Source organism: Lates calcarifer, linkage group LG9 (genome assembly GCF_001640805.2).
Source record: "Lates calcarifer isolate ASB-BC8 linkage group LG9, TLL_Latcal_v3, whole genome shotgun sequence".
NCBI lineage: Eukaryota > Metazoa > Chordata > Actinopteri > Centropomidae > Lates > Lates calcarifer.
In genome coordinates this window covers 8,937,955-8,961,309 of record NC_066841.1, presented here as the reverse complement: position 1 = coordinate 8,961,309, position 23,355 = coordinate 8,937,955, and the positions used below count along the sequence as shown (strand labels likewise).

Genomic DNA, 23,355 nt, shown 5'->3' with positions numbered 1-23,355 from the left:
TGCAAATGAGATTCATTGGTTGACTGCTTCTGTTTGTCAGCTGGAAGAAAATTCTCTGTGGCTTTGTCACTACAGAAAAAATGTGGAGCTTTAATTAACTCTGGTTCTTCTAATTCTCTTCCCCTTTACTCTGACTTTGGTATGCATGTTACAGTTCAAATAACCTTACTGACCTCTAGTTACTATAGATTTTCAAACATCTTTGAGGTGTCAGTTTGACACCATTGATCACTTTCTCTTTTTTGCCTGTAATCCTTCCTCTGAATACTGATTTACTGATTTTTTTTTTTTTTAATCTGCTACATCTGTGACTTAATTTGATGATTTTCCCCTTTCCTTTCAACATCTTCCCCTCTCAAGGTTTCAAGTGGCTTGGCAGCCTCACCAACCTCTCTTTTCGCCGCTCTAGTGACAAATCTGACTCCAAGTCTTCTAAGTTGAAGTCAGAAGGTTTACCTGGAGATGGCAGTGACAGTGCTACTGTCTCCACAAAGATCCTGGCTCCAGTTGCTGAGACAACAGTGGATGACTTGGGTGCCATGCGTCCTCGCACAGCCAGCTACGTCCGCTCCAGCGAGAGCTACACACACGTGGGCACACTGCCACGGCTACTGAGGATGAAGAGGGACAAGAGTAATAAGGGTAAGTTGTGACCAACATGTCACTGATGAATGCTGCAACACTTTGTTTTTGTGTTTATTTCTGATTTCCCTTCTTCTCTAGGAGGCCCCAGCAGCAGTAAGAAGAGTAAAGACAAGAGCAACATCAGCAGAAGTCAAAGCCAGCGACCTGTACAGGACAAAGACCATGCCCCCCCGAGGATCACAGCCGCCTCATTCAAAGAGACCAGAGATGAAGCTGCAGGTAAAGCTGACACTAGGCCCGACCAACACTCTCTCACTGATCCCAAGATGCAGCTCAAACCAACAGATGAACTTGATGTCAAGACCACCCAAAACGTCACCTCTGAATCCGAAGGTGTCTGTGAAGATGTGTCGCCATCTGGTGGCCCCAGCGCTACACTCCAGCCGGAGACTTGCAAAGAGCAAGAAATCACCCAGGCAGCTGCAGACCTGAACCCTGAGAAAATGTCATCACCTCCACCGAGTCATGAGAGTGATCACACTGAGAGTCATGAGGATGATGGGTTAGAGTCTGGACTTGTAAAAACAAAGACAGTAGAAACAGTAGAGGACAACTCAGAGCACACAGAGGTGACCAAAGGACCAGATGGAAACCAAAACTCTGACAGCATCAACAGGTGATTTTTATTCCTTTCAAAAACTGAATTTAGCTTTAATAACACTATACAGAGATCATGCAGAGAAAATAATCTATAATGGAATGATTGTAAGCTTTTATGCAGCTGCTCTCTGTGTTACGGTTGGAGTTCCAAAGTCCCACGAACTACAGGGGCCCTGAAAGCTCCAGTCTTATGGTGTGTCGGATGGTTAGTTTTCTCTACTTGTACTTTACTTGAATATTTCCATTTTATGTTACTTTACATTATTATTTTACGTGTTGTACCTCATGTAGATTTTGCTGCATCTTTACTTGTGGAATTTGATTGAAGAGTTTTTACTTGACTTAACACTTTTACTTGGGTAAAGGATCTGATTACTTCTTCCACCACTGGTAAAAAGTCTAGTTTTAAGACCTACGATATTTCAGTTTTTGCGCTTACGTGTTGTACATCCTTGAAAAAGTGAGTATTTGACAAAACTGTCATTACATAGGGGCCCAGCGGCGCAGTTTTGCCCCGAGGCCTTCACAACAGGTTAATCCGGCCGTGCTCTCTGCGTCAACCAGGGGGCGTAGATCTGCGGTTTTGACTGCGTGTAGTCCTACCGGAGAAGTTATCTAGTTCTCTCTTTACACAGTTAGTGCTGACTTTTTGTTGTGTACTGGACTCGTCTCGGGCGATGGGTATGAGGTGAGAAGATAACACGATTCATTACTTCACTTTTTAAAGGCAGCAGGCTACATCGATTCCCTTTATTGATCAGATGCTGCTGGAAAGCTGCCGCTCTGTTGCCGGTTTGATGTTTTCTCATTTTTTGCATTGATTTGTTCTGACACACAGGAGACCGACAGAAAATAAGCTATTGTGTTGTTTATAGTGCGCGTTTAACAATAAGGCGTGAGACAAAGTATCAGCAAAGGCTGAAGTTTCTTGAAGAGTTGGAGGGTTAATGTAGTGTAACTCCTGAGGTGGTGTAACCCCCCCCCCCTCCTTCCTCTTCCTCCTCCTCCGCCCTCTCCTGGTTGCATTGCATTTGCAGATTGCATTTTCTCGCTTCTTTCCCATGGCACGTCAAGGTCTCCATGCCTCCAAATATTCCACGCATGATAGCGGAGTGCGTGTATCGTATTACGGTGGGGTTTTCACCGCGTGTGTGCGTGTGTGTGTGTGTGTGCGCGCGCTGGTTACTGACTGTAGTGGGTGTGCTGGCTGGCATGCGGGGACACGCATGTGTGAGCGTGCAGCATCAGACCATTAGGTCATCCCAGGGACCGTGGGAAATATAGTTCTATAGCTCGCTGCTAGGTCAGTATGGGCACATCAAAGAGCTGCCTCTCCTCTGTCTGTTCAGCCCTAAATCACAGGTCCCTCCATCTCTCACTCTGACTGTACAGGTCTTCTCGCCTGCTTTTATTCTGGCCACAGTGCAGCTCCTCAGGGTCTACCTGCTTTTCTCTAACAGTGTTGGTGGTGCCTTTGGTGTCTGGTTGGATTTGGCTCTGAAATGAAATGCTGTCTCTCAGATGGTCAGCTGGCACTAATGGGTTTTGTTCATTGTCCCTCATGGAGGAAACTACTCAGGTTGTTTGGCACTAATTTGTAAAGGGAGGGAACAGGGACCCCCCCCCATGTTAACTCCTGGTAGAGCTGAAACAGTTAGTCGATTAATGGATTAATCCACTAATAGAAAATAAACCAGCAGCTGTTTTGATAATTGATTAATCATTTCACTCAGTCTTCATGCAAAAAACAAAGCTTCTGTGGTTTCCAGTATCTCAGATGTGAGGAACTGATGCTGTTTTTAACATATTTGACATATTTGTTACTGAATATTGTTTGGTTTTAACATATAACCTTGAAATATGCAGTGTTACATTTTGCCAGAGCTGAATTCATTAGAATTAGTTGATTATTTGCAACTCTTGATTGGTGTTTTTTTTTTTCAAGCACAAATGCCAAACATTAGCTAGATCCAGCTTCTCACTTGTTTGGATTGATAATTTTTAATGGGAAAACAAGTTATTTGAAGGTGCCACCCTCAGCTTTTGGAAACTGATCCAGGCATTTTCCCATATAGTCTTGCACTTTATAGACCAACTGATCAGTTGATTAATTAAGAAAATAACCCACAGATTCCTCGATAATGAAATTAATTTCAATTTCATTTTAATTATAAAGGCTAAAATCAAAAGTTACTCTTCTTCTCCCAGAGTGTTCATACTGTTCATATTACAGGTGTCTCTAGCAGAGAGTAGACAGAGCTAGCAGTGGTGGAAGTTTCATTGAGACAGAGTTTCAGTATTCATTAAAATAAAAGTCAGGCATATGACATAGGATTATGTGGAGTGATTTATATTTGTATTTGCAACTGGAATAGCTCCACTGTAAGCTGATGCCTTCTTCCTGTCTAGATTTGGTGTGGTATTTGTTTTTAAAGCTCCATATATGATTGCTCTGTTTTTGTATTTACAGCTCAGCCACAATCTTTAATTTCATTCTTTCTGAATAAATGCTGATATCATTTGTGAAGGATGAAGGCAAATATTTAACTTTTGAACATTTTTTTTCTTTTTTTAAAACTGAGATCCAGCACAGGAGCTGTTTAGGAAGGGAATGCAGAGCTCCTCTGCCGTGGGACCTATTAACATTCCAGAGCCCAGTACTATGATAGGACCCTTTGAACTGGCCTCTCTGTGGTCATGTGTAACACAGCTTTGCTCTGGGCCTTATGAGACCCATCATGCAACTGGGAACTGTGCTGATTGATCTTAAAACATGTCCGGGAGTGTAATTGCCCCATTTGCTCGTGCTCGCTCCGTATCACAAAGCTGCCGCACAGCAGTACCCATGGCGCGGCTCCCAATGCCATGGCACAGCAGGGCTTTTGACACATGATCCGGATCCATCACGAGTGTGAAAGTGTAAGTTATGGGGCCCAAGAGATTTGGAGAGGCCAGCTCCATTATTCAGCAACCTTAGATGCTCAGTGGGGTTTGTTATCTGTCCATTTTCTATGAAGCTGGACTGCAACAACATTTTACTTACCGGAGAGGCCGCTGCAGAAGCGGGTCATGGGAATACAGGCATGTTTTTTTCATCTGTGGTAACATGCATTGCACCTGTTACAAGACCAAGATCAAACACAAAAGCGCAAGTCTGTGTACATGTGTGTATCATTGCACATGTACACACACTTTTGACAGAGGTTTATAGTCTTTTTCCTGCACTTACATTGCTTCACATTCCCTCTGTTTAGCTCCTTTCGCTTCTTTTTTTTCCACTTACCCTGTTTTATTGTTCTTTTTGTCTGTCTCCACAGCCACATGGAGCCAGCAGAAAGCCAGGCTGACTATGTCCAGGTAAGTCTGCTCTGTACAGATGTGCGTGCAGCTGTATGTGCCTTACTCGCTGTCTGTTGGGGTGTATGGTCTCAGACATGTGGTGCGTGGAACAGAACATTTTCCCACAGAAATCATTCTCGCTCAGTCAAACAAAGTCTACATAATTATGTCTAAAATGATAATCAATGCTCCACACTGACAGACATCTTAGATGTTAAAGATCACATCCAATAACATTACCCTTAGTAACTGTACATTTTTAGATTAAAAATATATCTCACTTTTACTCAGGCAGAGAAAACATGTCAGGTTTAAAACACATTTTCTTCAGCTTGAGACAAATGTCAATACATTAACATTCCTGGTGCTTGATTAAACCTCTGCAGCTCTCTGTCCTCCAGTGGTATTGATGATGAATGTGAGAACACTGTGGGCAGGTATAGGGATTGATTAGAATCAGACAAAAACAGCAACTTCTCCACTTTTTCCTAGCCATAACAATTTACTGTTTTTACTTTCTCATTCCGTCTTTTTCTCTCACACACATGCATGCATGTTTAATGCCTGACTTGACTGTAGATATGAGTTGCAGTTTTCAGCCTAAATGAGCAATGCGGTTTGAATTTCCTTCTCTCCTCCCATTTTATTGAATTAGATTTTTCAACGTGAGCGCTCAGATGTAATTGCAGCTGATTATTAGCCCTCAGTCTTCAACAGTTATTCTCATTCCAGCAGGCTCACTCTGCATTTAGCCTAATTCAGTCTGCCATTTAGCTAATTGAATTTGGAGTGAAGCAGTGCTAATGTCAGCACTGTGCAGCTAGTAGGCAGTCCGTGCTGAAGCCAGTAGGTGGAGCCATGTGCTCGAGTAGTGAAATCCTTGAAGATTAGAGAGTATATGAAGCTGCTTCAAACCCTGGAAATGGATGATGGGGAGTCACGCATCCTGTATACTATAAACAAGCATAAGTTTAAATATTAGACTTTAAACTGAGAGCAAAAGTGGGAAGTGAGAGTAAGAAAATGAGGCTCAAAAAGGAAGGCAGGAAGGATGAGGGAGGGAAGGAAAGGCTGAGGTGAAGTGTTGAGCTCTCGGGATCTGTTTTTCTATTGATTATACATCACAGGTGCAGTGGTAAAAGCCTTCTCCTATGACCCTGAGCTGTATTCCTTTTGTAAAACAAATACATCTGACTTCCCCTAGCCACCACAAATTGACTACAGTTAAATCTCAGTGCACTGCCTCTCTTGTTGGGATTTTTAACAACTGCATGTAAATAGTTGCCTAAATTTCTGTATCCTCTCACTCTGCTTGCCTCAAATGTACTTCAACTTTGACTTTGGGTTTCACTCACAGATATAATGAAAAGGTTTGGATTACAGATGGAAAATCTGCATTTGCCTCAGTTTCTTGTAATTGAGAATACAGGTTTGTTTCCGTGCTGTATTTTGATATGAGAAAAGTGAATGTAACAAAACTTACACAGCATCAAAAACATCTATAAGTAACATTTAACTGTCTAGTATTGGTTTATCCTTGAAGGTCTGAACAACTCATTAGATATGAGGCATTTGCTGTCTGAAGTAAAGGCCTCTCCACTTTTCCCTGAAGATTAGTGTTTTATTTTATAACTGTCTATACATTTTTTGTAATGTTAGTGATGCAGCTTTTATTTCAGGCAAGGCGGCCCAGCTGTGCATAATGTTTGTTTGGGAGTGCTACAACAGAATTTTATGAACTGTGCCTTAAAACATACAAAGACTTCCTTACACAGAGCGCTAAAATGTAGGAGCTTACGACATGGTCACATAAAACACTGCATTATTATTGCTGTATGTGGAACTTTCTGAGGCATTTCTGTCACTATTTGATAGTGGACATGTTGAGACATGGACTCTCCTGTAACTGGGGCTTAGTCTCAGACTGACACAAAATGTTACCTGACTCATTTCAGTTCAGAAGTTTTTCAGTTTTAAATAAGCCTGACATACATGTGACTCAGAGCTCTTAACATGAATTTCCAACATATTTCTTGCTTGTAACACTGGTGGAGCACCAACAAGAGCACATCATTCAGAATGTAAAAGGGATGAAGAGAAGTAGGGTCGCTGTTTTCTGCTTCTAACCACGATTCACCTACATTTTTCACATCCCCTCACATGTTTTGTTGCCCAATTTTGTTTCTTTTCTGCTTCTCTCACTCCCGCGCACCACAACAGCCCCTCCCACCACCACCACCTCCCGCTGTCTCACCCACTCCCCGAAAGCTGCCAGCAGTCCCTCCATCTCCTTCCATTTCTCTGAAACATTTATGACAGCTGATGTTTAAATCAGGAGTTGGCCTCGGTGTTCACTGTTATAATGGGCCAGTGAGTCTCCTTCAGTTTGTCACATGTCCACGCTCACACACGTGTACACGTATTTACACGCATACACCCACATGCAGTATCACACAGTAGATGAAAACTGAGAGAAAGGCAAAATAAACGGATCTAGTCTGAATATGCTCAAAGAAAATAAGCAATCAGTAAGAAAAAGCCTTAAAGCATTCAGGACAAGCTCATCATCTTTTCAGCTTTATCATAAAATATCCATCATCATTCATTTTTCATGGTCACAGCTGGTCAAGCAATATCTACTGTTTTTGTTTTTCTAAGTTTTAGTAAAAGACGTAAAAAGCAGCTTTAAAATGGTTTATGGCTGGAGAAAAAAACAGGCCTGACCATACTGTGTTATTAAGTAACTAGTCAAAATTGTTCAGTCTTAAGTGTCAGCATGTTTTTGAACAACGTGTGTGATGTGTATGTGTGTGGTTACATACTCTGTGATTGTGTGCCATTTGTTTTTGCCTGCAGCCCAGCCCTGCTTTGTCTCCTGTCCTATTTAGTGGTTTGGTACTAGATTGATGGGAGGGGCAGGGGGTGGAGTGGGTTGGTTCATATGAGGTTTATTAACATATGTCTGGCACGTGACTCACACTGGTGCTCTAAAAAAGTGTAGTGTGTGTGTGTGTGTGTGCGTGTGTGTATGTGTTTGTGAAGGGGCTCAGCTGTGTATCAGTGCGTTGCTTCATGTTTGATTATGCGAATGGTTTGAATTTCCAAAATCTGTATGTCTGTGTGCCACCAGATTAAATTAAGGCAGTGCCCCTGTGGGTACATGTGTGTGTGTGTGTGTGTGTGTGTGTGTGTGTGTGTGTGTGTGTGTGTGTGTGTTGTGTGTGTGTCTGTGCATGCGACCATTACAGTAGTTTGAATTAATGTGGCGCCTCTGTAAATGAGAGGGGGTGTAAACTGTGAGGGCTGGCCCTCAGTTACACACCCCTGGATGTGTCTTCAGTTATTGTTCCTTGGATGTGCAGACAGACTGACAGAGTGCAGACACATGCCTACATACACACGTGCACACACACACACACACACACACACACACACACACACAACATGCTCTGTGTTTACTGGAAGGGCACTGACGTCTTGGGTTACTGCATGAATCCGTTTATTTAGGTCACCAAAGAGACACATTGTCATCTGTAAGGTCTGACTGTAAGGATGTGGACAAATTAACAGAAACACCTGGAATACCATAATATGTCCTGCAGTAAATACCAGTATAGTGAAGCCCATTCATAATTCATAATATCATGAGTTTGCTACACATATACTTTTTCAGTCTTTGCAGCTGACACAGTAGCAATTCAAGCAGCAGTTATTTGCCCTCTTTGTATCTTGTTGAGTTGCCTTATAATGTTTTACAGGCTTGCTGTATAACAAGACTAAGAGTCTACAGATTGTAGTAGCTTGAGTTTGTACTTAGACACATCTGCTTTGAATTAAATGCTAGTGTCAGAACGTGAACACGCTAACACTGACAATTGTTAACATGCCAATGTTTAGCAGATAGTATTTATTGTTGCCACCTTCCTTCAGCGTCTTAACTTTGCTAATTCTCTAATCCTGTGGGGAACATGAACATCTGTACTACTTTAAACACATTTATCCAAACAGCTGTTGAGATATTTCAGTGTGGACCGAGTGGTGGACTGACTGACCAGACTTAAACTAATGCTGACAAGTGCCCTTTGCTATTGGTTTTCAACTTAAAATGAGTCATTGTCTTGTTGTGTTTTAAAATATGCTTTACAGTACAGTGGTTGGTGGCTGAGCTGCTGGTGCTTCAGTTGCAAACACTGAAAAAATGTGGGATGTGGTAAGGAGAAAAGCCTCAAAAACGCCACGCGCAAAATACAGGGAAACTGCGTTACCAGAGAGGACTAGCGCTCTCAACACTGACTGAAAAACACAAAAAACACTGGATATTTGCTTCACAAACTGCAACTTCAAAAATAACCATTAAGTTGAATCGACACCTGTGATGTTTACTGCAGGGCTATTGTATTCTCAGGTTATTTTATCCACCTTCTTCAAGGTCAACATGCTCATACTACTGCACAAGACAGAGAATAATGACACATTGATCTCTCTAAGATGGCATTACACACTCCTTTATTCATGCTAAAGATGTGTCTGGTTGCTACAGCAACACGTTTGTGTAAGGTTTAGTCATTTTAATGCGATTAAAGCACGACAGCTGATTTTTAATTGTGCTATTTCACACCTAGATGAATGTTTTTCTGCACGTCTGCGTGGACGCAGTCGCAGCGGTTTCCAGCAGGCCTCTTTCTCTCGCTGCATCATTATTGCAGGCTGTTGTTTCAAACGGGCTTTGAAACGCGTATCTGATGGTTCAATACGGATTAACCAGTTGGTGAGTCGGGTCCACCCTGTGAAAACACAGTGATGACAATCAAACACACACGCAGATCATTAGCTGTACCCTCCTAACCCCCCCCCCAGCGGAGCCCGGCCCTTTGTTTTTAGGCATGCACGTGTGCACACATAGACACTCATAAAGATATGTGTGCATACATAATCTTGATTTGCCCTCGGTGCATCTCTTTTCATCTCTCAGACACATGCGCAGACACACATTTCCTCTCTCACACACTCTCTCTTCCTCACTGTCTCTCCTTGTATCATTGTGTATCTCTCACGTACACGCACACACACTCCTTTCATTAGTGGGATGCTTGCAGGCACATGCAGGGATTCTCCATTGTGCTCCCTATCAGCCTGCGGGATGGGGCTCACTAATTAATATTTAACTGAAGACCGCCTCCAAGCAGGGGAGGTGATGTAGAGATAGAGGACAGGAGGGAGGGAGGGGAAGGTGGAGGGATGGCCATGGAGGAGAAGGGAAGGACAGGGGAGAGAACAGAGGCAAAGATGGGGTTCGAGGATGAAAAGGAGGAGGCTGGAAGGAGGAGGTTAGGCTAGTGATGAGAGGTCAGGATAAGGAGGAGGGGAGAGATGAGGGGCGGAGCGCGGTGATAAGAAGGGTTGGAGACAGGTTGGATTTGACGGAGCATAGAGAGGAGGGAGCTCAGGGATACGGGAGCACTGAAAAGAGAAAGGATAGGCTTGATGAATGGATGTAAGGGCAAGTGGAGAAAAAGCTGACGTGAAAAGAAAGTGAAGAAAATGGAAGTACCTGTACCTGTACACACATTTTCTGACAGAAGCACTTGTTGTAAATGCAGAGAATGAAATAAAGACCGATAAAAGGGTTTAAAGGGAGGCAGCAGTGGAGACAAAGTAAGGACAAGGCGAGGGAAGAAAAAGAAGAAAGACGATTGAGGGTAATGAAGTGTACAAGACACTAAAATAAGAGTGAGACTCTCTTTAGGCTTCCCAAAGGCACAAAATGGGTCGAAGTTACATCCATTTTTCTTTAACCTGTGTCTGTAGAGAGTTCAGTCTATTACATTAAAACATCTTAAATGGTGTGAAACACTGAGGGTTAGGGCTTGGTGTGTTGTCCTGCAGTACACTGTGTACTGTTTATCTCCATGATGAAATATCTGACAGTAATGGTTTTTAACACAGGTAAACAGTCTTAAATTTCCTATGTTGACTCAGGTCTGATATGTTTGTTGAATTACAATAAATCCACATAAAAACGTCGGCTGGTTGGTTGGTTTTGCCGCTGGATGATTATCATTAGTTGTTTTAGCCACTGTACCCTCGGACAATTGTGAGATTTAACTTTGATGTAACTTTGGTATTTCAATACATGTAGTTCATTATTAACCCAATTCAAGACCTTCCTCTTAGTTGCTGTAACCGGAACACCAGGATATCATATCCACCCCTGAGTGGATATGATATTGTGTAGAGCACAATATATTTTTCTCTGTGTCAGATATTTTCAGAGAGGATGTTGTGACTCAGTTGTGGTGAATCTGTTGCTTTGCTTTAATATCGCGGCTCCCCACGGCAGCCATTTGATATCTGTTTGGCTTAAACTAATTCATGTGAGGACGCAGAATGAAACACAACAGAACACGCTTTGCATCAAAACAATGAGACGACGCGCTCTTGGTGGGATTCGTTCAACTTGTGCAAACACTTGTTTAGAAAGATTCGGAGGTGGTACATAAAAAATATATGTTTTAGAAAGTATAATTTTGTGGAGTGGCTTTTAGCTAATGCGCCTTACACTACGATACATTTTCATTATGACCTGTCTGAGTGGGAATTACACCCCTAACATTGGCAATTTTAGTGCTAAGCTCGGAGCTACAGCAGACCATCTACGTTTTAAACTCTGCATCCATCATATTGTCATGTGTTTTTCCCACAGCTTGCATTTTGGGTTTGCATGTGTGTGTGTGGTGCAGCAGCCAGATGTAGCTTGCTGTATGTTGGGATTGTTTTGGCATGGTATTACAGGGGATGGAGGGAAGGAAAGTGCTGGGCCCCCTCTTATGAGATTATTTGTGTCCCCACTGTGTAATCTGTCTAATCCAGCGCTGGATGGTTTGAGATTCCATTAAGAGGAGACGCTGCGGTTAATGAATCCATCCTGTGTCTTGCAGCTCCTTATCTAGCAGCCTATTTCTCTTTGCCTCTGACCCACTAGCATGCATTCAAGAGGCAGATTAGAAAAGTGATTACTGGCATCATCTGAGTGATTGTGTGTGTGTGTTTGTGTTGTGCAGAGATGACCTCAGAGACAAAGTGAGAAAAGGAGCATGCAGTGTTTTTGTGACCTGGTGTGTTGCATATGTCTCTCCTTCTCTGGCAATGTCGCTGTCTTGCGTTATGCCTCCCTGCAGTGGTGCAGACCCAACTAAATGCAGTGTCAGAATTTTGGATGCTGTCAAGGCTCTCGCAGTGTTGCCATGGTGAAGCGTCCTCAATGATGTCACTCACTCGGGCCTCTGGAGACAGAGCCCCACCCCTCCTGAAATCTCCCTACTGGTATGCGTGCCTGTGTGTGTGTGTGTGTGTGTGTGTGTGTGTGTGTATGTATGTATGTGTTTGTGTGACAGTGTGTGTGTGTGTGAAATGGGCCAGTGAAAATCACACCATGTTATCCTTGAAACACCTGCCTGTGTGTTTCAGCTTATAATGAGCTGTCTAGCTGCAGTCTGCATGGCTTTTTAGAGACACATCATTATATTCAGCTACACACAAACACACACATGCACACACACATTCACTGCCATCTCTAGTAATATGTAGTATGTGTGTGTGTGTGGACATGCAGGTGGACTAAAAGGTGTGAATGTGCATTCACGCATGTCTGTGTGTGTGTGTGTGTGTGTGTGTGTGTGTGTGTGTGTTTGTATGATTGGGGTGGGGGGCATCCCTGTTGGATTCCTTTTTTGGCAAAAGAAAGGTTAGATTCTTCTGGGAGGCTGCATTCCTCCTCCTCCTCCTTTCTCTCCTTCTACCCGCATCTTCTTCATTCATCGACTCATCTTTTAATCATCTTTCCCTCCTCCCATCTTTTCCTCACTTTGTTCCTGTTTTACTCCCTCCATGCCACCTCCACCCCACCCCACCTTCCCTCCTCCTCCTCCCACCCCGTGTCAGCATTGTCTCAGCAGTGCCGGAGCGGGGGTCGTCGGGTGGGTGGGTGGGGTTTTCTGTGCAATTCGACAGCACTCCTCTCTCTACTTGTGCCTTCTAGCATTCACCCCCCAACTCCTCCTCCTCCTCTCCCTCTCCAACCCTCCCTCCATCCATCCATCCCTCCCACCCTCTCTTTCTCTCTCTCCCTCTGGTCCGCCCTCCCCCCACCCACACTCCTTTCATCAGCAAGCAATGAGGTAATCCCTAGCAGCCGCGTGAAGTGCAGCAAGTGCAGTGAGAGGGAGAGGAGCGAGAGCAGAAGCGACAGAAGCCGGTGCAGGGCAGGAGCGGCGGTGGAGATGTCAGGAGCTGTAATATCACTTGCTGTTATCAGTACCAGCTGTTAGCGGGCTCGCTCGTGGCTAATAACTGATGTGGTTACCAGCAGCTGCTTGCAGGCTGTAGCAGAGGTGTTAGCTGTTTAGCTCGTAGCCTGGTTTTTGTAGTGGTGGCACTATGTTGAGGGGCTGTTAGCCAGGCAGAGAGGCAGAGAGGCAGGCAGGGTGAAGAGGCTGGCAGGGGTGGGACAGGCTTAGTGTCCTGGGGGGGGGGCTGGGTTTTTTTTTACATCAGACACCCTGGGTGGGGTTGAGAAAGAGAGAGAAGACAGGACAGAATAGAGGGAAGAGAAGAAGTAGAGGAAAAGGAGAAAGGAGCAAGGGGAAAGGTCTGAGGAAAGGTAGCAGAGGAAGGTGTGTGCCTACCATGACGGAGAGGTGTAGTCTGTGGAGTGCCCTGTCGGCTGCAGCATGCTGCTTCTACCGGGGGTCCTTCATGCAGGTGCAGGTGAGTGAGCATCTGTGTGTGTGTGTGTGTGTGTGTGTGTGTGTGTGTGTGTTTGTTTCTGTTTGTTTGCATGTGTTGTGGTACACAAACCCTGAGTTTCCTAGTGTGTAACAAAGTGCTTTCAGGACATGATATGTCATTACAAGGCATATGTGTGCTCTGTTTTCATATACTGTCCAAGTTCCCATGTATTTGGCGCATTCACTTATGCACGTGTGTGTCTGTTTTGTAGGTTTGTGTGTGTTTGTGGGAGGCGTGCTCACTGTTGGCTCCTCTCCTGTGTCCTGTGTCAGCCTTGCCTGCTAGCTGGCAGACTGATGATATCATAGATACTGAACAGTACTTGGGTGTCAGATGGACTGTGTGAAATCACAGCATGGAGAGAGTGATAGAGGGAGGAGAGTGCTTTTGGAGTTTCATATGAGAAAGGGAGATGGGAATATGCGTTTCGTGTTCGTGTGTTTGGCATATGAGAGAAAGAGAAAGTGTGTGAAGGGTACAGTAGAGTGAAGCATGCAGTATCAGTTTTACTTTGGTCTAATTCCGGCTTAGTGCTTGAAACCCAATAGCCGACCTTATTGCTAGGACAGAATGACACCCAAAGTATGTTTTGTATGTGTATATGTTGTGTGTGCTTGATACTTGATGCTTGTACGTTCAGAATTCCAGCTTTTCAGGAACCAATAACATTAAGTTTGTTTTTTGGGGGGCACAGTGCTTCTCTGAGATTTATCTGCCATAGTTTGGTTTCTAAAGATTTTTTTCCAACATGGGACCCCTCAGAGTGGGAATGACAAGGATTTTGTAGTGATAAAAGAAGAGAGTACATAAAGGGCATTGGTTAATAGATGAGATAATGAGAAATACTATATTAGGAGGGACCAAAGTCGTTATTGCCTGGGGTTATGATACTGCTGGACTGAAGTGATTGTAGTGGACCACATACAAGTTTCTCTTCTCTTCTCTTCTCTTCTCTTCTCCTCCTCCCTGCCACGTTGTTTGTAGCTGAGCACACTGTGTTGGTATAATTATGGCTTTAACTTTAAAGGTGAGAGCCATAGAGCTGTGTGTGTGTGTGTGTGTGTGTGGTGTGTGTGTGTGTGTGTGGGGTTTAGTTGCGTTTCAGGGCAGTAATCCCCCATGTTATGTGTTGGCGTGTCCCACCTTGTCTCCAGGAGCAGGACATGGACATATCATTGAATGTGACAACTGCAGTAGCTGACAAAGTCGACGTCTTCACGTTGGATTACTTTGGTTGTTTTGATGCTCTAAAAACAAATTCCTGTCCCAGAGAAACACATGGAGAAAGAGATTCTTGGCCGTCTTTTTCCCTAGCTTTTGGAGGCATCTGCTTTTGTTTAGAGTGAAGTGTAAGCGCAGAGTAATGAAGTTATTTTAATTAAATCTGTCATGGGGTTCTTGAGTAGTGATGGTTGTGGTAGGGGTGTGTGTGTGTTTGTGTGTGAGTGAGCGGGGGTAAATTAATTAGCACTCTTTGAATGGGTAGAATTAAGTGGGAGCCTTTCTATACTAAAAAAAAACTTGGTTTTGTTTACAAACAGTGTGATTTTGTCTGTAGACCAATATTGATTCCCCAATCCATTTCAATTAAACATAGCCTGACAAGCACAATACTGTGTGTCATGTTAACCAAACACTGTCTGCTACTCAGACAAGTAATGCTTTAATCATTGGTTGTTCTGCACATTCAGTGTCATATCGATGTGTTTTCTTTGCCTCCAGGGGATGATCATTAGTTATGATATTCACACATTTTGTACTTTTCCCACAATTGGTGATTGCATCTTCTTTTATCTGAAAAAATAAGGATTATTCAATGCCTCATTGGTGTGTGAAATTAAGATTGCTCAGGGGAGCTAGTGACCATCAACACTTAAGACCCCCCAAAGGCAGAATGCCTTCACAAAAACAGTCACTGCTATTATCTCAATTGAACTGTGATGAATTTTCATTACAGATGCAGTTTTTTTATGCACATTTCCTTAATGATTCGTCATCTGTCTCCAACAAGATACAATGATGATGTATCCCAGTGTCATGATTGTAAACCCAGAGGTTAACATCTGGCTGGTGTCTATCAACAGTGCTTTTCCCATAAAAAACTAAAATAAATATTTAAAAATATGATGTGTTTTTCAGGGTGCTCTGAGAGTAATTACTCACAGTGTATCTCTCTGCTGTCTGTGCACCACTAATGACTGCAGACCTTCTTGTTGATGCTGGCTTTTGCTTCATGAGTGTTCATTAGTGGTCAGTAACCACAGCAGGAAAAACTGCTTCCACTACAGAAAACTGTGACCATTATACATGTTTTCTCTTTTTAAACCCAATATAAATGCAGATATAGTTGTAATGCATGCACATCACAGTCACAACCAAAAAGGGGAACAAATAGTTTTTATGATTGGTTGATTACTAACACTATATTGTTTGACAAGTGACCTGCAGAGATGATGTTGATACAGCGATAGCAGTGTGTGACCTCTGCTCATCAGCTGTATCAGTGGACAGAGATTACACTTGATCCTCTGGTCTAGACTGCAGTATGCTAACTATGAGCGTACACACATGCAGCATGCATACAGACACACAGCTTAACCATTGTTTCTGCATTATGCCCAGGGCTTCCAGCATGTAAAAACTGGGACAATGTAACTGCCTGGTGGACTCCTGCAGTGGTGACTCGACCCCCAACTCCACCCCTCCAAAAAAAAGACACACACACACACATATGCACATATACAAATACATAAAATGGATAAATAAATCAATACGTAAACAGATGCATAGACACAAAAATAAACAGAACGGACCCCTCCCCTATACTTTGATTGTTTTTGAAGTTAATCCCCTTACTTCCTATCTCTCTTGTGTGTATGTGTTGTGTGTGTGTGTGTGTGTGTGTGTGTGTGTGTGTCTCCCACTCCTGGCTCTGTAGCCTCATTCCCTGCTGACCTGACCAGCATGTGGCAGCCATCATGCCAGCCAGCAGCCGCTCACCCTCTGTCCTTTTTAGCGTTCCTGCAGCACGACTGTATCTGGAACATTGCTGTCGACCTCTAACCTCGCAACATGGCACCTCTCTGCCATCTAGTCCCCATACACTGTGAACCAAGTTTCTGTTTGTAAAAACAGACTCTCAGTGATACCTCATGATGACTCTGGGCAGGAAAATGTACCATAGCGCCTCAATTTTAATCTCCTTTTCTAGCTCCTTAATATTCACCATAGTTTATAATAAAAATACATTGTGTTAGAGCTGGAAATCCAAAATCAGATTTTACCATGGTTTTTGTGTTGTTGATTTTTTAAAATCAAATTTGCACCTATTACCACTGATGAATCAACACGTTTCAACAATAAAAACAGGAAATATCCACAGCCCTACGTATATTTGAAAGAGATAATAGGAGTCCATTTATTACACACAGCAGTAGGATTTTTTTTCAAGAAATCCTGCAACAACTACATCATACATATTAAACTGGCCAGCTTTATTACATTGATGTCCCTTCTGTATATCTCATCTATGCTATATCTTTATCCTCAAGAGCAAGTCACAGTTTAATAACATAAATTGAACCTGGTAGCATTGGCATTGTGTTCTCTCTAGGTCCTCTACATGATGTTTAATATCTTCGTACAGCTTCAATATTATTAGTTTTATAGTAACAAAGAAACTGTTTCACTGGTCCTCTCCTCTTGCATGTCAGAAGGGTGACATAGTGTCTTGAAGTGCTCGGTTGGTTTTGGTCCACTCAGTCAGTCACAGCAGGTTAACCAGCAATCAGCTCGCCAGTCAGATCCCCGGGGGGTCCCAGTGGTTTTGTATTAATGTTACCCATCACCCCACTCTCTGTATAGTCAGTGCTAAGCTAGCTGTATAAGATATGGCCCTGCTAATGCCTTTTTGTTTGTGTGTGTGTGTGTGTGTGTGTGTGTGTGTGTGTGTGTGTATCTGTCTGTCCAAGCCAAAAAAGGGAGCCCAAGCCAATTGGTATGTTTTAGTATTGAAATATTCACCATGTAATCCCCTCTTCTCCACTCCTCCTATCTCTCGCTCCCTCTCGCCCTCCTCCCCGAAGCTTTTCACCACAAATCCTCTTTTGGCGTGCCTGCCTGTCACACCCCGCAGGCTCATAGTGTGAAGGGCAGCTGTGCATGTGTGTGTGTGCTTAAATTGCCTTGTTCCAGAGTCCATATCCTCATTAGGGCACTGTGATGTTTTTGGCAGTAATGAGGAACAAGCCTGGCTGTGTTTGTATGTCTCAGCTATGTATTTTTTTCATGTGTGTCTGACTGTGTGTATGTGTGTATATCTGTGAATTTGTTCTTCATTCACATTTCTGTCTTCTAAGCTCCTCTTTGGCTTGTAGTATGTAGATTATACCGAACATCAAATCATCAAATTTCAGATTACTTTTTTAAAGTGTATAGTAACATGGATTTAGACATGTTAAACTGTCATAGTTAGGGCATTAGTTGAACTGTAGGATTAGTTGGAGGTGGTGTAGTCAATCAACATTTCTTCAACTAATTTATACAAGAGGTTACTTGTTGAGGAAATGCCAATATAGTTTCAGTCAAACACACTAAAGTCAAGGAAACGACCCTTCACAGCGAATGGATAACCACAACAAGGGTTCAAGGACATGAAAAATAAATCTTGGTCAAATCAGCAATACCAAGGAATATAGCACATAAGAAGGAGGTTGAGTTGGTCGAGGGAGTAATATTGTAAGCAGTGCTGTACACCTGCATCAGCGTAATTGGACATTACCACTCAGCTTATAGCCACACAGCTGTGAATGAGCCAGTGATTGTTGAGCACGAATAAAACCGCAGATGTGAATCAGCTTATACAAGCACAACCTCAGTGCTCTGCCTGAGCCCACCTGAAGTGTTTTAACAAATGACTGGTGCTGCTGATTTGTGGTGAGGACAGTCTCCTCTAGGGCATCTGCTTCTGGGTTTTTCCTAGATAGCGTGTGTGCTAACAGGGCAGGGAATGTGGTAAGGAGTTGAGGTAAGGCCCAAATTGCTGTCAAAACCAAGACTTTTTGCATAACCAGCTGAGTCTGATCTGTCGTGACAAAAGCAGTAAAAGTGTCCAAAGTTAGATGAAACATCCAACATCATTTACAACCTGTTGAAACTACCCAATACCCAGTGATTCTATTCAGCAGCTGCCTTAAATTGACAGCCAACCAGAAGGCTTGTGTCTTCGCTTCAAGGCTTCCACTGTGAAGCAGCTACAGGAAGTATTGGGTTTGCCTCAGCAGCATACAAAAGATTCCTCTACTATCTCATTCTTCAGCAGTGCTTTGTCCTTCTGATACATTGTGCTCAGGCTCTCCTTTAATCTTCATTTTGGCTTAAGAGGTCAGAGAACACATCGAGAGTTAAGTGGTCCTTCAGCTGCAGGTCACTACTTGGCAGGTTCCTCGAAAAGGTAGACAGAGCGCTTTGACTTCAAAAGAGATAAAATGTGGATTAACAGATGTGTTGACATATGGTCCATTGAGCCTCTTATCAAATAATATTAACTTGTTTGCAAGGTTAATTGTATACATTAAAAGCTCAGCTCTGAATGCAGTCAGTCCCTGGACCTAAGAGCAATCAGGTGATGGCAATCATGAAAGCGTTATAAATACTGTAATATAAATAAATGTTACCAGTTGTATGTGTGAGCGTGGTGCAGGCTGTGTAGTAGATATGTGTCTTCAGGCACTTTGTGGTTCAGCAAACTCAAGTGCGTAACGCGCTCACCGCTCGAACAAGTGAAAATGCGAAAACGGAATTGGTTTCTTCATAACATGACTTCTAGCTGCAGGCCAGGATCACGGAGCTTTCCAGCTCAGTGCTTCATGTAATCATCTGCTCCTCTCTCCTGACATGATAGAGGAAAGCTTTAGAATAGAATAACATAAGAACATAAACCTATGGCGAATACAGCCATGCTTCTAATCACAGTCTAGACTGTTTAAACATAGGCTGGTTGAGGAGGGAGATTATGTTGAAGAATACCTGCCTCCAGGTTACAGATGAAAATGTCTGTTCATCTCATTATCATAATTAACGTCTTCTCTCTCAACATACCATTACTTTGAATATTTCCATTTTGCTTTTTTATCTTTTAGTGCCTTTGCCTCTGCAGTTACACGTCATTGTGCTTCGTCCTGTTTACTGGATCTAAACTGTCAATAGCTGAATTGCCTTGTTTGAGAGCTGGGTAAAACATGCCTGATAATAGCGCCCATTGCTTCTAAGGGCTACTAATGTTGAGCGCTAATTGTTCCTGTATATGAATGGACAAATGGATGCTGAAAGCATTGCAGCTACATTAAATGAGGAAAAATGGTCTATAGATGATCTCAAATAATGAAAGAGGTCGAACATAAAGGTATAATTTCACACTGAATGTAGTCGCTGTTTTAGTGGCATTTATGTATTACATCCTGTGTGTTCATCATTGATCCATAGTAAGAATAATAGTCTCATTTCCTCCCATTCTTCACTCCGATTCTTCCTTTATTGCTGGAACATTCATTCACAAATTCCAACATGAAGTTCTTTAAGATGAATTAAGTCAATTGTGTGTGTGTGTGAGCTGTGTGCGAAGTAGTCTCTTGCCGAAGAAATTGCACATGCCTGTGGAGCCGCACATACACACACCGTGCTCACATATGTTGGGAAAGACACAGCTGAGAGGGAGTGTGGCATAGTGAAGGGATTTGGAGCAGAAGGTCGGCAATTGTTTGCTCTCTACATCTTTGACCTCTCCTGACCTCGGAGAGCGCCGAGAGGCTGGGTTGGATCGCACACTTTAAAAGTTCAGTCCCCCCAAATGAAACAAATAGCTGTTCTGGCATTGGGAGTTGTGCTCTCATGCTTTTAAAGCCCATTGTTTGATTAAAAAATATAGGGGCTTCGGTATGAAATGATACACAATGAGCGTAGCACTTTCTCAGACACTGAGATGCCATTAATGTCGGTGACAATTTATTATTATTGCTCACATTCTTTTAGCTGAATCATACTGTGATGATGTGATGTTATTCTGTTTTCCCTGCCCTACTCTGAAGTCTTCTTTTCAAATTTATCATTTATGTATTCAGGCTGAATATCTAAAGTTCGCCTTGTCAGGGAGACTGAATGGGAGTATTTTCTGTAGGCTAAGGTTTCCTAGCCCTTCATACCAGTGTTGCTTTTTGTTCTAATTTCTAATAAATCCCACTGGGTAAACTGTGTTTGAGTTACGGAAGGCCCCGGACCTCTGTGGAGTTTTTAATGCATCATTTTCCTTTATGAAAAGACCTGGGGCTGTTAAAGCGTCTCTGGGTGATTTGCAGAGAGCAGCTGAGAATGGCAATGAACACACTTGCTCATACTCAAACACACACACACACACACACACGCGCCCACACGCCCACAGACATTCATTTATGTATGTGTACATGCCTACACATGGCGGTAAGCATGGAAATTTGGTTGCAAGAAACACAGTTTTCAGTTGTCAATTAATCTGATGATTGTTTTTCCAAATCGATGAATTGTTTAGTCCCTAAGGTGTCAGATGATTTTCTGTAAGTGAATAATTGTTTCAGCTCTGCTGCACACGCACAAGTTACACACAGACATGGAGAAGACTTGGCAGATAGAGTGCCATGGTGCTGAAGGTGCTGATAACATTTTCTTTACTTATTAATGAAGCAGATTGGGGTGTTAATGTGAACCAGATACAGATACTGATTAGACTTCAAACAGATTTAATTGACTGAAATTTGATAGCTTTGTTGGACATAATTCAATTCAAATTACATTAACACGTCTGCTAATAAGATAGAATTCATGCAGTGTGGATATGCTGATCGTGTGCTGCCTGCAACACGCTATAACTCATGCATACACATAATCGCTGGGTTTTAGTAAATGTGATTAGTTTAAGCAGAGAGAGACAGACGACGAGGAGACTGTGTCGATAGGACAGTAGATAGCAGTTGTTATTATTTCCATGTGTAATAAGTGAGCAATGAAAGTGTCCAGATATAAAAGAATAATGGACAAGGCACAGTCGAAGAACATCCTCCAGCAAGGCAATTATTTTCTGTATCAGGACATCTCAAATTACATTAGCATGGTTGCTTTCAGTGTGTGGTATCTGGATTTGTATCTGTCTATAGCATGTGTGCCGGATCTTTCATATAAACCCGCAACTACGTTTCTGTATAGTTGAGATTCTGGGCTGGTTTGCATCTCGTGTTCACACGTGAAGTCTTGGAAGAAATCCCTTCAGCTATGCTGGCAATTACAAGCCTGTGGGTGACATCATAGCCTAAAAAAAGGGGGTGTTTGGGGTGAGGAGTGGGAGGTGTGGGCAGTAAGGGGGGGAGGGGTGTGTAAAGCACGTAAGGAGTAAAAGAGCGGAGGAGAAGGAGAGTGAATGCGCAGCACTTTGTAACAGGCTATCACAGGCTAATTTCCCATGAGCATCTCTTAGAGAAACGTGTCTAGTGTCTCTCAGGGGAGTGTTTACTCTCACACCTTCACACACACACACACACACACACACACACACACTTTCCTTTCTCTTGTTACTTGAAAGCAGTTGCAAGGGCAAGGCTGCTCTCAAAAGGTGTGCATGTGCCGGTATCAGTAAAAAGAGATGTGAGAGTGTGTGTCTGTGTGTGTGTGTGTGTGTGTGTAGTTTATTGCAAAGTGAGAGTCCCAGCTAGCGGTAAAAGCTCCATCTGCATCACCATGACAACAGCCCAGTAACAACAGGGAGACAACACCCATCTCAACCATCCTAACCCCCATCAGCTGTGTGTGCGACTGCTTGTGTGTAACTGTGTGTGTGTGTGTGCTTGATTACTTGCATATTTGATAGTGTGCATTTGAGCGTGTGTTTGTGTTTTGTGTGTGAGTGTGTGTTTGACAGAGAGTGTCCATTAGGGACCATCCCAGCAGGTACTGTCTGTGTCTCTGAATGATGGACATGGCCCTAATGGCTCTGTCTGTATGCCCCGATGGGGAGTGGTCACACATGCATACACACACACACACACACACACACACACGCACACTCCATTGCTCTCTCTATATGAATGGAATTGATACCTCAGCGCCGCTCTCCTACTGTCTCCCTCAGCCAGCCAATTGTATAGCTCGCTGCTTATCCTCCAGGAAGAGATGACATCATTGCTGGCCAATGGCATCACAGCTCTAGGGCGTGCTTCTTTCTGCCGGTCTGCATGATCAGGGGTGCTGAGGAAGGCTGTGTGTGTGTGTGTGCTGTGTGTGCTTGTAATAGGGAGATAAAACTGATTGAAATGCATGCGTGGTCCACCTATGGGATCAAACTGTTCCTCATTTCCATCTCATCATGTATGGTCACCACTTTCTTTTCTTCTTTCCTTTCCTCTTTCCTCCCTCCTTTCTCTCATCTTTCTCAACTTTTTGCCTCGTTTTCTCTCGAACTGTCTTTCCTTTTTTGCTTCAGTCCCTCATCTTTCTTCTTTCCTATCCCTCCTTTTTTATTGTTTGTTTACCCCTTTTTATTACCTCCACAGTTTCACCTTCGACTACATCATCATCATTATCTCTTCCTGTGCATGTGGTGTGTTTGTGTGTCAAGTTCCAAGGCCTGTCGATAAGTCAGTGTTTGTACTGTGACTAGGCAAAAATTATGTGTGTGTGTGTGTGTGTGTGTGTGTGTACTGACACAGCACAGGATAGGATGTCACCGTGACCGGGCTACAGACAAACTTGTTTATGATACACTTCCCCACCGTGACCTTGCATCTAAAGTGGGTGTTTGCAACGATAGATCCCAGACATGGCAATATTTGAATTTGTATGTGTTCATTTCCTTGTTGTGGTTCAGTATCAGCCAGCTGTTTCCCCTTGTTTCCAATCTTTGTACCAGGCTAAGCTAACCACCTCCTGGCTCTACAGCTTCACATTGACACTGACAGATACAGC

General features: G+C 43.1%; 1 protein-coding gene across 2 annotated transcripts in view; it reads left to right on the top strand.

Moving 5' to 3' along the window:
• sh2d3ca (SH2 domain containing 3Ca) overlaps positions 1–23,355 on the top strand; it is a 49,777-nt gene that overhangs the window by 712 nt on the left and 25,710 nt on the right. Inside the window, exons 2-4 of one of the 2 annotated variants that reach the window (XM_018670516.2) lie at positions 361–642; positions 724–1,261; positions 4,563–4,602. In XM_018670516.2, the coding sequence (XP_018526032.1) occupies positions 361–642; positions 724–1,261; positions 4,563–4,602 (860 nt within the window). Of the gene's footprint in view, positions 1–360; positions 643–723; positions 1,262–1,844; positions 1,934–4,562; positions 4,603–23,355 lie in introns of those variants that run through there. The other variant, XM_051072870.1, reaches the window with a different exon arrangement.